The sequence below is a fragment of the Chelonia mydas genome, chromosome 21 (genome assembly GCF_015237465.2).
Source record: "Chelonia mydas isolate rCheMyd1 chromosome 21, rCheMyd1.pri.v2, whole genome shotgun sequence".
Taxonomy (NCBI): domain Eukaryota; kingdom Metazoa; phylum Chordata; order Testudines; family Cheloniidae; genus Chelonia; species Chelonia mydas.
Genome location: NC_051261.2, coordinates 5,059,840 through 5,077,128, shown reverse-complemented (window position 1 = coordinate 5,077,128; position 17,289 = coordinate 5,059,840). Strand labels below are relative to the sequence as shown.

At 46.1% G+C, this 17,289-nt stretch overlaps 1 protein-coding gene across 1 annotated transcript in view; it reads left to right on the top strand.

Annotated features, from left to right (window-relative positions):
• Positions 1-17,289, top strand: part of LOC119564405 (complement receptor type 1) — a 56,725-nt gene that overhangs the window by 31,623 nt on the left and 7,813 nt on the right. The window contains exons 26-39 of the mRNA XM_043533799.1: positions 350-532; positions 1,295-1,477; positions 4,216-4,392; positions 4,961-5,143; positions 5,828-6,010; positions 6,589-6,771; positions 7,528-7,719; positions 7,967-8,063; positions 9,403-9,488; positions 10,026-10,208; positions 11,631-11,807; positions 12,426-12,608; positions 13,343-13,525; positions 14,206-14,388. Coding sequence (XP_043389734.1) covers positions 350-532; positions 1,295-1,477; positions 4,216-4,392; positions 4,961-5,143; positions 5,828-6,010; positions 6,589-6,771; positions 7,528-7,719; positions 7,967-8,063; positions 9,403-9,488; positions 10,026-10,208; positions 11,631-11,807; positions 12,426-12,608; positions 13,343-13,525; positions 14,206-14,388 — 2,376 coding nt within the window. The remainder of the gene's footprint in view (positions 1-349; positions 533-1,294; positions 1,478-4,215; positions 4,393-4,960; positions 5,144-5,827; positions 6,011-6,588; positions 6,772-7,527; positions 7,720-7,966; positions 8,064-9,402; positions 9,489-10,025; positions 10,209-11,630; positions 11,808-12,425; positions 12,609-13,342; positions 13,526-14,205; positions 14,389-17,289) is intronic.

Genomic DNA, 17,289 nt, shown 5'->3' with positions numbered 1-17,289 from the left:
GGTCTGTCTCACTGAGCATCCTAAAGCTGTGAATGGAAACACAAATCAGCAGAACTCGTCCCGCTCTCCACAAATTATATTTTGGATTCTTAAGGGAGTGAAGGGTGATTTCTAGGGACCGAAAAGTAGCAGATTAGGAAAATCTGAGTTCCGGGGTGAAGGGGAATCGAGGTCGGTGATATTTAATCTTTTTTGGATGTGTTGCATCGTCGGTGCGATGCAGGGTTTGACACAACACAGGCATCCTGGGCTTTCCCCCCTCCTGGAGACCAGCCTATTTTATGCTCTTCTTGAACAGGGTTCAGATTTTTTTCACTGAAATATTCTTCATTCCCTCTCCCCCCGTTAGTGTTGCTGTGTCCCCCACCTCCGGTCATCGTCAAAGGGAAGCACAATGGCAAGCCATTGGCAGTTTTCCCCAGTGGAGCATATGTGAACTACAGCTGTGACCCCGGCTACGCCCTCCGTGGAGAGGCTTCGATCTATTGTACCACATCTGGAACTTGGAGCCACCCTTCTCCTCTATGTGAAGGTGAATGGATTTTTGGTTGGCTTCTTCCTTTTGTCACTAACCCAACAGGATTGATAGCGAGAGAAAGAATGTTCAGACACACCAGCTAATGCAACAAAATTCACAGCTGGGAATAGGTTTCAGAGTAGCAGCTGTGTTAGTCTGTATCCGCAAAAAGAACAGGAGGACTTGTGGCACCTTAGAGACTAACAAATTTATTTGAGCATAAGCTTTTGTGAGCTACAGCTCACTTCATCGGATGCATTCAGTGGAAAATACAGCGGGGAGATCTATATACATAGAGAACATGAAACGATGGGTGTTACCATACACACTGTAACGAGAGTGATCAGGTAAGGTGAGCTATTACCAGCAGGAGAGCGGCGGGGCGGGGAGGGAAACATATTGCAGTGATAATCAAGGTGGGCCATTTCCAGCAGTTGACAAGAACATCTGAGAACAGTCATGGGGGAGAGAGGGGAATAAACATGGGGAAATAGTTTTGCTTCGTGGAATGACCCATCCACTCCCAGTCTTTATTCAAGCCTAAGTTAATAGATTCTGGGGCCTCTGCTCCCCACAAGAGGAGCAGTATGGAACCCCGTGGGATGTGGTTTTAGGCAGGCTTGCACGATAGTGTTTGCAGTGGAGAGGTTAAAAGCAACACCATAAACTCTTCCCAGAAACTTGTAGGGAGTCAGTGCAGAGCACAGGCACCAAGGGCCCACTGAACAGCACTGCTTGCCGGGCAGGCTGACGCCTTCTGCACCTTTTCAATTTCAGAGGTTCTCTGCATCGCCCCAGAAATCCAGAATGGAAGAAAAGTAGCTGGACGTGGACCTGTCTACAGACCCAGGGACACGGTTAGGTTTGAATGTGATCCTGGCTACACCCTGAACGGCAGCCATCAGATTCAGTGCCGAGATGAAGGAACCTGGGATCCTCCTGTTCCAGCCTGCACACAGGGTGAGTGTGAATCAAGGTTGACTGCAGGGTAACTGAGATGATCAACATCTGGTAGGGATGTGCCTGGACGCAAAAAAATAAACGTCCTTTGAATCCAGGGGTCACTTTTCAGCTGTGAATGGGGAACATACAAATATCTGCCCACCCTCTTATCTTTTGACTGTGCTCGTCCCTGTGATAGCTGATCCCCTGCATCCTGCCCTGCCCTCCTGACAGGGAGAAATCTGGCAGTGGTCTGTCTCACTGAGCATCCTAAAGCTGTGAATGGAAACACAAAACAGCAGAACTCGTCCCGCTCTCCACAAATTATATTTTGGATTTGCTTTCCCACAATGCATTTGGGGGTCAGGATTCCTCACACTGCAGCAGCTGCGAAAAGTGACCAAGGTTGGCAAGAGGGGACCTGCTGAGGGGAATTTCTGTAACTTAAAGTTGAAAGCAGAGCACTTTTATCTTCCTCTGCTCAGGATCCTCACGTCTGTCCCATCTTGAAATGGGAACTAGAAGTGATTTAGAAGATGATATTCAATAACTTCTTGGTCCACTGCAGCTTTTGTGGGTACTTCTGCTTCCTCTGCTGAATTTCACTATTTTTATCAATTATGAGCGGTCCTTCCAGTAACGACAGATGCTTTTCACTCTTCCTTTGAACGTACTTAGATTGTACTTAGATTTTCAGAAAGCCTTTGACAAGGTCCCTCACCAAAGGCTCTTACGTAAATTAAGGTGCCATGGGATAAGAGGGAAGATCCTTTCATGGACAGAGAACTGGTTAAAAGACAGGGAACAAAGGGTAGGAATAAATGGTAATTTTTCAGAACGGAGAGGGTTAACTAGTGGTGTTCCCCAAGGGTCAGTCCTAGGACCAATCCTATTCAACTTATTTATAAATGATCTGGAGGAAGGGGTAAACGGGGGTGGCAAAGTTTGCAGATGATACGAAACTGCTCAAGATAGTTAAGACCAAAGCAGACTGTGAAGAACTTCAAAAAGCTCTCACAAAGCTAAGTGATTGGGCAACAAAATGGCAAATGAAATTTCATGTGGATAAATGTAAAGTAATGCACGCTGGAAAAAATAACCCCAACTATACATACAATATGATGGGGGCTAATTTAGCTACAACTAATCAGGAAAAAAGATCTTGGAGTCATCGTGGATAGTTCTCTGAAGACATCCACGCAGTGTGCAGTGGCAGTCAAAAAAGCAAACGGGATGTTAGGAATCATTAAAAAAGGGATAGAGAATAAGACGGAGAATATCTTCTTGCTCTTATATAAATCCATGGTGCGCCCACATCTTGAATACTGCGTACAGATGTGGTCTTCTCATCTCAAAAAAGATATACTGGCATTAGAAAAGGTTCAGAGAAGGGCAACTAAAATGATTAGGGGTTTGGAACGGGTCCCAAAGGAGGAGAGATTAAAGAGACTAGGACTTTTCAGCTTGGAAAAGAGGAGACTAAGGGGGGATATGATAGAGGTCTATAAAATTGAGTGGTGTGGAGAAAGTGAATAAGGAAAAGTTATTTACTTGTTCCCATAGTATAAGAATTAGGGGCCACCAAATGAAATTAATGGACAGCGGATTTAAAACAAATAAAAGGAAGTTCTTCTTCACACAGCGCACAGTCAACCTGTGGAACTCCTTGCCTGAGGAGGTTGTGAAGGCTAGGACTATAACGGGGTTTAAAAGAGAACTGGTTAAATTCATGGAGGTAAAGTCAATTAATGGCTATTAGCCAAGATTGGTAAGGAACGGTGTCCCTAGCCTCAGTTTGTCAGAGGCGGGTGATGGATGGCAGGAGAGAGATCACTTGATCATTACCTGTTAGGTGCCCCAGAGTGAGTGACCCTGGCATTGGCCACTCTCGGTAGACAGAATACTGGTCTGGATGGACCTTTGGTCTGACCCAGTATGGCCGTTCTTATGTTCTTATGAAGGTGGAATACGACCCTCTAGTTCCTGTACGCTGAATAATCACGGAACCATTTTTTGTTTTTCCCCCTCACACTGGTATTTCAGTCAAGCTCTTTTCTATAATGGGGTGGGGACAAGATTGTTACAAATGAGTTAAAGATTCATAAAAAACAACAGGCATTAAGTACTTGCAATATAACGCACTGAATAGTGAGCTGATATTGTCCAGTGATTTTTGGTTGACTAAAATAAGATGCTTAAAGTAGCCTGATTTTGGGGGGTGGGTGGGTGGGTGATGAGTGTCTGTAAATTACCATTGTGATCCTGGCTCCTCCCTTTTTGGGGAGACATAACTTCATTGTACAGTGTCTGCAGCTTGGAACTGCTTCCTCCTTCAATGTGAAGGCGCGTTTCTGTTTTGTTAGTTGCTTCCCTTTGCCTCGCTCGGTGTGTCAGACACACACGAGGGTTTAAATTGAGACCATGAGAACTTTGAGACAAGTCACCAATTCAGCAAATTTCACAGTTATGGACTAAATCTCCAATGAAACACACGGGCCAAAGTCACTGCTGGCAAGAGGAGCTCCTTTAAGTTCAGTGGCATTGCATCCACTTGGAACAGTGGTGATGGATTCTGCGAGTGCAGCTCAGTAATGTTCATGGTGAAAGAACTGATAAAAGTGACAACAGGATGTGATAGTATAGAAATAGTTATGAAATTGAACTATAGTAAAAGACTTGCCAAAGGAAATGGTTCAGTCCATTCCATCCCACGCCTGCGTTAGAGTCTAAAGGGTTTGTTATGCTTTCCCTTTCAGCAACATGCGTAAGCCCAGAAGTGGAGCATGGAAGAACAAATGGGGTACAGCCTGCCTACAGACCCAGAGACATGGTTGTGTTTGAATGTGACCCTGGTTACACCTTGAGTGGCAGCCCTAGGACTCAGTGCCAAGCTGATGGTAGATGGGATCCTCCTGTCCCTGTCTGTGAAAGATGTAAGTGTGACTAAGGCTTGGATCCCATTGTGAGGAGTCAGATCTGGCAGGGCTGAGCCGGGAGGCCAAAAGGACTGTGGGATTAGTTTGAGATCTGACAAGGGAAATGCAAATATCTGTGTCGCTATCCCAGTGTTCCCTGTGTTCCTCTCCATCGTATCTGGGCTTTTCCATTCTCCAAAAAGATCCCTGAAGAACTGAGTCCTGGTCAGTTTTGCCCACTTAACCTCCCTCCCAAGTTAAGGGAACTTGTGGGTGGGCCCTACCAACGAATAAATAGTCCCAAAGTGGCAGCATTTCCCATATAAACACAAAATATAGAGTGGAAATGGCTCTTGGACCCTTACTTAGGCATCTGGGAAATGTTTGGGGGTTACAAGAAGCATAACTGAGTCATCATTCTTTATAGGCATTTGGGGGGATGTGAATGGATGGAGGTATGTGATCTGCATTTGTCTCACTGCTGTTGTGTTGGGCATGACTCAACACAAGCATGTGGATATTTTCCCTTCTGGAGATCAGCCTGCATCAGCTCTGCTTCAGTTAAAGCTCTCCTCCCTCCCTGCAGCGGTGCAGTGTGTCTCTCCTCCAGCCATCGCCAACGGGAAGCCCAGTGGCCAGGCCTTGGCAGTGTTCACCAGTGGAATGTCTGTAAATTACAGCTGTGAGCCTGGCTACTCCGTAACTGGGCAGGCATCTATTTATTGTTTGGCATCCGGAACCTGGAGCTCTCCCCCTCCTCGGTGTGAAGGTGCGTTTATGTTCTGTTACCTAGAACTAAGAGGAAGAAGCTCCTACCACAGAATGTAACTCAAAAGACAAGGTCACAAGTGCAACAAATTTAACAGCAAGGAATTAAAACTCTGTATAATTAGACACAGGGTGAAATAAATGCTTTTGAAAATAAATGTGCTGTATGCAAACTCTGCACTCCTGTGCACACATACACACCACATTCGTGAAACATTAAAAGCTGCAGCTGTCTGAAACCCGAGGCACCCTTGACATAAATTAGAAACACTAGCAACTAATCTCCACACTCCCCTCACACTCACAGACAGGCACACTATCCCCACTCTTGTCTTGTTACACGCGAGTAAAGAGGAAAGTGTGTCCCCCAAAGGCGAACAGGCCAGTATTGTTAAAGACCATGGTGCCAAAATGAGGGTACCTCACAGGGAGCTCTCCCACCAGCCCTGCTCTCTCTGTCACTGAGAGGGATCACTCTGGGGACTCTATTCACCACGAGAGGAGCAGTAGGGTACCTCGTGGGATGTGGTTTTAGGCAGGCTTGGGCTATACTGTTTGCATTTTAGAGGTTAAAAGCAACACCATAAACTCTTCCCAGACAGTCCAGAGCACAGGTGCGAAGCGCTCACTGAACAGCAGTGCATGCCAGTGCATGCTGATGCCTTCTGCGGCTTTTCAATTTCAGAGGTTCTCTGCATCGCCCCAGAAATCCAGAATGGAAGAAAAGTAGCTGGACGTGGACCTATCTATAGACCCAGGGACACGGTTAGGTTTGAATGTGATCCTGGCTACACCCTAAACGGCAGCCGTCTGATTCAGTGCCAAGATGACGGAAACTGGGATCCTCCTGTTCCAGCCTGCACACAGGGTGAGTGTGAATCAAGGTTGACTGCAGGGTAACTGAGACGATCAACATCTGGTAGGGATGTGCCTGGTCGCAAAAAAATAAACGTCCTTTGAATCCAGGGGTCACTTTTCAGCTGTGAATGGGGAACATACAAATATCCGCCCACCCCCTAATCTCTTGAGTGTGCTCGTCCCTGTGATAGCTGATCCCCTGCATCCTGCCCTGCCCTCCTGACAGGCAGAGATCTGGCAATGGTCTGTCTCACTGAGCATCCTAAAGCTGTGAATGGAAACACAAAACAGCAGAACTCGTCCCGCTCTCCACAAATTATAGTTTGGATTCTTAAGGGAGTGAGGGGAGATTTCTAGGGTCCGAAAAGTAGCAGACTGGGAAAATCTGAGTTCCGGGGTGAAGGGGAATCGAGGTCGGTGATATTTAATCTTTTTTGGATGTGTTGCATCACCAGTGCGATGCAGGGTTTGACACAACACAGGCATCCTGGGCTTTCCCCCCTCCTGGAGACCAGCCTATTTTATGCTCTTCTTGAACAGGATTCAGATTTTCCCTGAAATATTCTTCATCCCCTCTGCCCCCGTTAGTGTTGCTGTGTCCCCCACCTCCGATCATCGTCAAAGGGAAGCACAATGCGAAGCCTTTGGCAGCTTTCCCCAGTGGAGCATATGTGAACTACAGCTGTGAACCTGGCTACGCCCTCCGTGGAGAGGCTTCGATCTATTGTACCACATCTGGAACTTGGAGCCACCCTTCTCCTCTATGTGAAGGTGAATGGATTTTCGGTTGGCTTCTTCCTTTTGTCACTAACCCAACAGGATTGATAGCGAGAGAAAGAATGTTCAGACACACCAGCTAATGCAACAAAATTCACAGCTGGGAATAGATCCCCAGGGACACACAAAGGGCTATAATCTCTGCCGGCACAAGAAGCTCAGCCTCAGCCGCTCAATGAGAGTAAGAGAGAACTTAAGTATCTTGAATCAATGGGATGTCGTATCAGTTTGTGAAGGGCTTGGGTCCTTTAACAGATGATGCTCTATGTGGATATTAATTCCGTTGGGCATTGCTGAACCTATAGAGTCATATTCTTTCAGGCCAGAACCCACGATTGGGATACTTTAGTCTTTCGCTGACAGTACTACTGAAAAATGGCACATTTTAGCGTCCTGGGAGTAGGGCAGCCCAAGGATGGATATTAGGACCTGAGGTAAACAGGGCAGGTGCATATGTTGTTTTAGTTGATTCGTAAATAGAGATTCTTGTGCCAGTGGTAAGTTTGGCCGTGTGTGTGTGTTATTTGAGATTCGGTCTCCAGCTATGGATTTTGTTGCATTAGCACCTTTGTCTCATCATTCTCTTTCCCTCGGCTTCAATCCTAGTGTAACACCTGGAAGAATATTTGTAAAGCAGATCTGCAGTTGTTTCTCTGTAACTGTTGTTGTATCTACCTGCACCTGACGTGGTACATGCCAGCAGAGTAGATATGGTTCTTTTTTTCTCATATGTATTTCCTTTCTTCCTAGAGGGCTGTGGAGTCCCCACGAGGTTAAGCTTTGCTGAGCTGAAGAGCGAGTATAAAAATCAGTCTTCCTTTCCTGTTGGGAAGACTATAAACTATACTTGCCGGCCTGGATACAGTAGACACCCGCATATGCAATCCACTGTTACATGCCTTGAAAATCGAACGTGGTCAGAAGCACTCAAGTTCTGTAAAAGTGAATATCATTATGAATTTTGTTTCCATTGTTCAGTAAAGGTCTTAATGGCCTTAACATTTTGCAGCGTGGACACAACTAATGTGCCTTTAAATAGTTAATAGTCATTCGTAAAGTTCTCTCTAGCTGTGCCTTTTCTGGTCCTTCTAAATGTCTTCTTTGTGGAGTGTGTTAAATATGGACAGATCCCTGGGATCACTGTTGCACTGAAAGAGAGCATCCTAATCCTAGCCTTGTTCTCTATCAGAGAAATCGTGTGGTCATCCAGGAGAGCCGGAGAACGGCAGAGTTATTGTAACAGATATCCATTTTGGGTCAACCGTCAACTTCACATGTGAAGAAGGGTAAGTTTCAGACTGCCTGAGCTGACTTACTTGTGCTTCGCTTACAGCTGTGGAACACAAATGGATATCCTCATATTCTCCCAACTCCTGAAAGCAGTTTACTCTTCCATACTAAAGCAGCCCTCCATCTTCTTGGCTCAATCAATATAATTTTTATATGCGAGGAAAGACGGATTGGAATAAGTCTCCCTCTTTTCTTCATTCATGCTCTGTCATTTATTGTACAAACTTTAGTTGCAATTTGGCCAGCTGAATGCTCTGCCTGCATGTGCTGGCTGAGCACAGATGTCTCCTGTGGAGAGTAGGATCCAAGTGACCAGGGCAAACCTTGGAATCTCTTGGATTTTACCTGTGCTTTGACATGGGAACAGTTCTTCTTCTGAATAATTGGATCTGGCTGTTTTCCCATACGGAGTTGGGTGGAAGGGTTATCACTGACTAACTGCCCACCTGCCAGACTGATGAGGTGTCTCGAAGGGAAACCCTGCTGGGGAAGGTGCCTGAGTGAGAGAGCTGGGGATAAGGTAGCAGAAGAGGGTGTCACTGGCCCTCTCCATTTGAAAGATGAGGACTGTGCTTCAGGGGTCTGAGAAACAAAGGTCTGCAGCTGTAGTGCTGGCTTATGCACTTGTAGAGCATGTCCTATGTGGGGGCGAAAGGGAAGAACCTGTTACCACAGAAAGTCTCATTTCACTGACACTGCCTGTAACGACAGCTGGCTGCTGAACTCCAGAGCCAGCTCAGCTGAGGTTTGCTGTATAGCGTCTGTGTTTTGGACCTCTCTGCTGGGGTGGGGTGTTACTTCTGCATGCATTACAACAGTCATGATTGACTTAATTTAAGTATCTCAAGCTAGCCAGACCCCAGCTGGGTCTGCCTGGCCCACTCCCTCAAAAACTTATCGGTTATGAGAAAATCAAAACCCCTCTCGATCAGACATAATAATACCCCTCCGCCAGCAACCTGCCAGAAAGTGCTGGGAGAAAATGTTGTTACTTGTTTGCGTATGGCTTGTGATTCCATGGAGGAGAATGATTCTGCTGATGTGGTAAGTAGGACTTGAGGGCACAGGAAGGACATTTGCATCCCCTGGCTCAAAGAATGCCAGCTCATTGGGCCTACACTGGATTCTGTTCCGTGGTGTAATTCTACAGGGGGCTGGGGAGTTCTGAGTTGGCAAGGAGCCTTTTCTCTTATGATCATCACTCCGTAGTCAGTGGTGTTGGTCCCCATCTGCTGTGGCTGGGGAGAAGAATTTCACAAATAATTGAGCTTCACAGGAGAACTCATATACCAAAGGAATAGGTAAGAAATAATAACCCCCTTTGCCTAACTCCAGGCACCGGTTGATTGGACAGCCTTACAGACGATGTGAGATTTCTGGCATGCATGTTGCATGGAGTGGTGGTGATCCCATTTGTGAGCGTAAGTAGGTCACAACTGTCTGTCCATGTGGTTATGTGCCCTTTTCTCTCTTTTCTGCTTGCCTCACAAATGTTAATTAAGAGGGAGGGAAGAATTATAATCTCCACTTTACAGAGGGAGAAATGAGGCACAGAGATTAGTGAGTTATCCGGATGATACATGGAGTTGGTCAGTGGTACAGCCAAAAATTTAATCCAGATCACCAAGTCCCGAGCCAGGACTTTAACCACAAGAGCCTCTCAGGGTTATAGGCATGAGGAGGATTGTACACAGGACACTGCTTGAGGAGAGAACCCTTGCAAAGTTGCCATGAAGGGACCTATGCTGTTACCAGTGTATCTCCATCTCCTCCTCACAGGGTGGCCCTCCACATTTCCCACAACAATCTGCAGTTTCAAGTTGGAATAATATAGGCTAGTGCAACAAGTTACAGGGAAAATCTTGAGAGCCTAAAAAAGGCTTGAGAGCTGTCTAGGCTGTGGAGATGTTTTTCTTCCTCTCTGGCCCTGTGTTTCAGCTAAAGCGTTTCTTTTTCAGAGGTTAGATGCCCAGCCCCACAAATCCAGAATGGAAGAAGAGTATCTGGTGATAGACATGTCTATTTATATAATGACAGTGTTACCTTTGAGTGCGATCCTGGCTACACCATGAAGGGTCACAGTCTGAGTCAGTGCCAAACTGATGACACGTGGGATCCACCTCTGCCAGTCTGTGAGCCAGGCAAGTGTCAAAACTCTGATTTGTTTGTATCCTGCATCTAGAAACAGGTTTCCCTTCTGTCTGATCCGTGAGCACCTTCAACGCTAACCCCGTCTGGATCTGTCCTGCCTGCTGCTTGCCTCAAATCCAGAGACTTTACAGACTGGTTTGAGGGGAGAGGTGGACGGTCCCAGTTGTTAGGAACAGACGTAGAGGATGAGAAATGAACCAGGTTGGGGGCGGTGCTGGCAGGGCTCCGAGAGCAGTGGGGATGACAGATGAGTAATTTTGTCCCTTCTGTTTTATTGCAAAGCTCGTGCTTTCCCACAATGCATTTGGGGGTCAGGATTCCTCCAACTGCAGCAGCTGCAAGAAGTGACCCAAGTTGGCAAGAGCCATGGGTCTGCTGAGGGGAATTACTGTACCATAAAGGTGAAAGCAGAGCACTTTTATCTTCTTCTGCTCAGGATCCTCATGTCTGTCCCATCTTGAAATGGGAACTGGAAGTGATTTAGAAGATGATATTCAATAACTTCTTGGTCCACCGCAGCTTTTGCGGGTGGTACTTCTGCTTCCTCTGCTGAATTTCACTATTTTTATCAATTATGATAAAATTCCAGTAACTACACACGCTTTTCACTCTTCCTTTGGAGGTGGAATATGGCCTCTAGTTCCTGCACGTGGAATAATCATGAACTAACTTCTGATTTTCCCCCTCACACTGGTCTTTCAGTCAAGCTCTTTTCTATAATGGGGTGGGGATGAGAGTGTTACAAATGAGTAAAAGATTCAGAAAAGCAATCGGCCGTTAGCTCTTGCAATGTTAGACACTAAATAGTGAACCTAAATTGTCCGGTGGATTTTGGTTGTCCAACTGAGATGCTTTAAGGAGGCCGATATTTTTTCTGGGTGGTGGATGTTTGTAAATTACCGTTGTGATCCTGACTACTCCCTTCTTGGGGAGACATCATTTCATTGTACAGTGTCTGGACCTTGGAGCAACCCCCACACTCAATGTGAAGGTGCGTTTCTGTTTTGTTCGCTGCTTCCCTTTTTCTCGCTTGGTGCGTCAGACACGCAAAAGGATTTAAGTAGACACCACAAGAACTTTGAGACAAGCCACCAATTCAGCAAATTCCACAGCTGGAAATTAAACTTCCAGTGAGAGACATGGGCCAAAGTCACTGTTGGCAAGAGGAGCTCCTTTAAGTTCAGTGGTATTGCATCCACTTGTACCAGTGGTGAATGGTTCTGTGAGTGCAGCTGGGTAATGTTCATGCTGAAAGAATTGCTACAGAGGATGTGAGAGGATGTGAGAATATAGAAATACTTATGAAAGTGAAGTAAAAGACTTGTGAAAGGAAATGGCTCAGTGGGTAAACTGCCCATTTCATCCCACAAGTGCATTAGAGTCTAAAGGGTTTGTTATGCTTTCCCTTTCAGCAACATGCGTAAGCCCAGAAGTGGAGCATGGAAGAACAAATGGGGTACAGCGTGCCTACAGACCCAGCGACATGGTTGTGTTCGAATGCGACCCTGGTTACACCATGAGCGGCAGCCCTGAGACTCAGTGCCAAGCTGATGGTAGATGGGATCCTCCTGTCCCTGTCTGTGAAAGATGTAAGTGTGACTAAGGCTTTGAGGTTGATCATCTTTGATCCTGTTGTGAGGAGTCAGATCTGGCAGGGCTGAGCCGGGAGGCCAAAAGGACTGTGGGATTAGTTTGAGATCTGACAAGGGAAATGCAAATATCTTTGTCGCTATCCCAGTGTTTCCCATGCTCCTCTCCAAAGTATCTGGGCTTTTCCACTCTCCGAAAAGATCCCTGAAGAACTGAGTCCTGGCCAGGTTCTCCCACTTAAGCTCCCTCCCAAGTTAAGGGAACTTAGAGAAGGCCCCACCCAACTAGCCATCCAACCAATGAATGGTTCCAAAGTGGCAGAATTCCCAATGTAAACACAAAATAAACAATGGAAATAACTGTTGGAGCCTTACTAAGATGGCTGAGAACATGTCTGTAGGTGTCAAGAAGCATGACTGATTCATCACGCTACATAGGTATATGGGGGGATGTGAATGAGGTCGAGGGAATGGAGATAGGTAGCTTTACCCTGGTGTCCGTTAGGGTTACTGCTGTCGTGTTGGGTACAACTCAAAATGAGCATGTGGATCTTTTCCCTCCTATAAATTAGCCTGCATGAGCTCTGGTTCAGTTAAGACTCTCTTTCCTCCCTGTAGTGCTGCAGTGTTCCTTTCCTCCAGCCATCACCAATGGGAAGCCCAGCGTCCAGGCCTTGGCAGTGTTCACCACTGGAACGTCTGTAAATTACAGCTGTGAGCCCGGCTATTCTCTTAATGGGCAGGCATCAATTTATTGTGCGGCATCTGGAACATGGAGCCCTCCCCCTCCTCAGTGTGAAGGTGCATTTATTTTCTGTTACCTAGAACTAAGAGGAAGAAGCTCCTACAACAGGTTTTAACTCAAAAGACAAGCTCACCAGTGCAACAGAATTAATAGCAGGGAATTAAAGCTCCATTTAATTAGACTCAAGATGAAATAAATGCTTTTGAAAATAAAGGCATTGTATGCACACTCCGCACTCCTACGTGCGTATAAACAGATATATACTCACGAGGAAAATATTTTTAAAAGCATCTGTCTGAAACCCTAACCACGCTTTACATGAATTACAAAAACTAGAAACTAATATTCACGCTCCCCTCACACACACAGGCAGACAGACAAACCTCTGCCTCCAATCTCTACCCCTGCTACATGCTGAGTGAACAGGAAAGATTTGCAGTGTGTCCCCTAAAGGCCAACAGGCCTGTACTGTCTAACAGCAAGCACAAGGAGTAGGCTCCAAATTGAGGGTCCCTCACAGGAAGCTCTCCCGCCAGCCCTGATCTCTCTGTCACTGAGAGGGATCCCTCTGGGACCTCTATCCACCACGAGAGGAGCAGTATGGTACCCCGTGGGATGTGGTTTTAGGCAGGCTTGCACGATAGTGTTTGCAGTGGAGAGGTTAAAAGCAACACCATAAACTCTCCCCAGAAACTGGTAGGCAGCCAGTGCAGAACACAGGTGCCAAGCGCCCACTGAACAGCACTGCTTGCCAGGCAGGCTGACGCCTTCTGCACCTTTTCAATTTCAGAGATTCTCTGCATCGCCCCAGAAATCCAGAATGGAAGAAAAGTAGCTGGACATGGACCTGTCTACAGACCCAGGGACACGGTTAGGTTTGAATGTGATCCTGGCTACACCCTGAATGCCAGCCATCAGATTCAGTGCCGAGATGACGGAACGTGGGATCCTCCTGTTCCAGCCTGCACACAGGGTAAGAGAAAATCTAGGCTGACTTCTGAGTAACTGAGATCGGAGCCCGAGCCTCTCTGCCTGGGGCCGAAGCCAAAGCCTGAATCCCACCAGTCAGGGCTCACGTTGTGTGAATCAGTGTTGTCTCCTGAGTAACTGAGATGATCAATATCTGGTAGGGATGTGTCTGGATGCAAAAAAAAAAAACGTCCTTTGAATCCAGGGGTCACATTTCAGCTGAGAATGGGGAACATACAAATATCCGTCCACCCCCTAATCTTTTGACTGTGCACATCCCTGTGATAGCTGATCCCCTGCTCCTGCCCTGCCCTCCTGACAGGGAGAGATCTGGCAATGGTCTGTCTCACTGAGCATCCTAAAGCTGTGAATGGAAACACAAAAGAGCAGAACTCTTCCCACTCTCCACAAATTATATTTTGGATTCTTAAGGGAGTGAGGGGAGATTTCTAGGGTCCGAAAAGTAGCAGATTGGGAAAATCTGAGTTCCGGGGTGAAGGGGAATCGAGGTCGGTGATATTTAATCTTTTTTGGATGTGTTGCATCACCAGTGCGATGCAGGGTTTGACACAACACAGGCATCCTGGGCTTTCCCCCCTCCTGGAGACCAGCCTATTTTATGCTCTTCTTGAACAGGATTCAGATTTTCCCTGAAATATTCTGCATCCCCTCTCCCCCTGTTAGTGTTGCTGTGTCCCCCACCTCCGGTCATCGTCAAAGGGAAGCACAATGGCAAGCCATTGGCAGCTTTCCCCAGTGGAGCATATGTGAACTACAGCTGTGACCCCGGCTACGCCCTCCGTGGAGAGGCTTCTATCTATTGTACCACATCTGGAACTTGGAGCCACCCTTCTCCTCTATGTGAAGGTGAATGGATTTTCAGTTGGCTTGTTCCCTTTGGTTGTAGGTGTGTCAGTCACCCAACGGGATTTAAAATGCAAGAAAGAATGTTCAAACACACTAGCTAATGCAACAAAATTCACAGCTGGGAATAGATCCCCCAGGAAGACACACAGGGATAAAATCACTGCCAGCACAAAAAGCTCAGTTGACTTCAGTAGAACTTGCGTGCTGTTGCTGGTGGAGAACGCGGCTCTCTGAGTGTCAGCAGGAAGATGGAATAGTGTAGAAATACTAATAAAATGAAGTTAAAGGTATTTTGGGGGGATGTAAATGTGATGGAGGGGAAGGTAGGTCAGTAACTTTACCTCTGTTGTTTGTTTGCCTCACTGTTGTTAGGCACGACTGAAAATGAGTATGTGGATCTGATATTCAATCTGTGATCCACTATAACCCCCGAATTCTTTTAATCAGTACTACCACATATAGACTCATAGACTTTGAGGTCAGTAGGGACCATTAGAATCATCTAGTCTGACCTCCTGCACAATGCAGGCCACAGAATCTCACCCACCCACTCCTGTAGTAAACCCCTACCTATGCCTGAGCTACTGAAGTCCTCTAATCATGGTTTAAATACTTCAGGGAGCAGAGAAACCTCCAGCCAATCACTCCACATTTTGTAGTTGTGCATCTGATTTCCTTTTAAAGTGAAGTACTTTGCAATTGTCTTTATTGAATCTCATCTTGTTGGTCTCAGACCAATTCTCGAGTTTGTCAAGGTCACTTTGAATTCTAATCCTGTCCTCCAAATTGCTTACACCGCTCCCAATTTGGTGGCATCTGCACATTTTATAAGCATATTCTCCATTCTATTATCCAAGTCATTAATGCAAATTTTGATTAGTACCAGACCAAGCGCACTGACCCCCTGCAGGACCCCACTAGATATGCCCTCCCAGTTCGACAGCAAACCATTGATAATTACTCTTTGAGTACGGTCTTTCAACCAGTTTTGCACCCACCTTATAGTAAATTAATCTAGACCATATTTCCATGGTTTTCTTATTGAAAATGTCATATAGCAGTGGTTCTAAACCAGGGCCCCGGGGCCCCTAAACAGGATTCAGGGGGTTCACCAAGCAGGGTCAGTGTTAGACTCAGTGTGGCCCAGGGCAGAAAGCTGAAGCCCCACTGCATGGGGCTGAAAGTTGAAGCCAAAGCCTGAACAACTTAGCTTCATGGGGGTCCCTGTGGCCTGGGGCCCCAGGCAGTTGTCCTGCTTTCTACCCTCTAATGCTGGCCCTGGCTTTTATATGCAGAAAACCAGTTGGCACAGGTGGACCTTGAAGTTTTTATAGCATGTTTGGGGGGGGGCAGGCAGGGGCTCAAAAACAAAAAGGTTGAGAACCCCTTTCATATAGGACTGTGTGAAAAGCCTTACTAAAATCAAGATACATCACGTTTACTTCTTCCCACCTATCTACTAGGCCAGTAACCCTGTTAAAGAAGGAAATTAGATTGGTTGGCATGATTTGTTCTTGACAAATCCATGCTGGCTATTCCTTATCATCCTGTTATTCTCTAGGTAATTATATATTTTTTAATATTCCAGTATCTTTTCCAGATATTGAAGTTAGGCTGATTGGTGTATAATTCCCAGGGTCCTTTTTGTTCCCCCTTTTGAAGACAGGTACTGTGTTTGCCCTTCTTCCAGCCCTCTGGGACCTCACCCATCCTCCATGACTTCTTGACTATAGTTGCTAATATTTCTGAGAGTGCTTCTGCTACTTCCTTAATTACGCTAGGATGAATTTCATCAAGCCCTGCTGACTTGAATACATGTTCTTTATCCTGTTCTTTCCCTGTTTTGACTTGTGTTCCTTCCTTCTTCTTGTTAATATTATGTTGAGTATCTGGTCACCATTAACTTTTTTAGTGAAGGCTGAAGCAAAATAGGCATTAAACACCTGAACCTTCTTGATGTCATCAATTAGTTCTCCTTCCCCACTATGTAGATGACCTACAATTTCCGTTGTCTTTCTCCTTGCTCCTAATGTATTTAAAGAACCTCTTCTTATTTCCTTTTATGTCCCTTGCTATGTGTAATCCATTTTGTTCCTTAGCCTTTCTGATTTTGTCCTGTCATGTTTGCGCTGTTCTACAAAACGTTCAGGACAGAAACGACTTAATGTGTTTTTCCCCCGCAATCCAACTAAAAATAAAATGGCAGTTGCCTGCCTTGAAGAGCCTGAAGTCATTCTCCTGCTGTGTTGTACTCTTCAATGCAGTACTGAGAGAGTGCATAAAAACTAAAGACTGAAACAGACTATGAGTTGAAATCCTGGTAAAACTCCCACTGACTTCCGTGGGCTAGGATTTTGCCCTGTATGTCTGCATTCCTCCAGCGACAAGGCAGCAAATTACACCTTGGTACAGTAGTAGGATTACATGTTTGTTCTTGTCACCTTCATAAGTGAATATAACTACACCCAGAGCCATGCCTTGGGTATGGCGAATTGGGGCGATCGCTCCGGGCCCCGGCCTTTGGGGGCCCCGCAGACTGGTGCATTTGGCCTGGTGGGGTCAGTCCCACACCCCCTAGCGATGGCCTTGATTACACCTAAAAAAATTGCAATCACATCTTCTGCAACATACTTTCTTCCTTGTCTTGAACTATTGTTTTTGCTGACCTTTATTTCAGAGATCAGATGTGCATTCCCAGAAGTTCAAAGTAGCAAGAAGGCAGTAGCGGGAACTACATATCAATTTGGAACTAATGTTACTCTGGAATGTGACAACGGTTATGTGCTGGAAGGCAGCAGTCTAATACAGTGCCAACATGACTTTACCTGGGATCCTCCTGTACCCGTCTCAAGAAAAGGAGGACTTGTGGCACCTTAGAGACTAACAAATTTATTTGAGCGT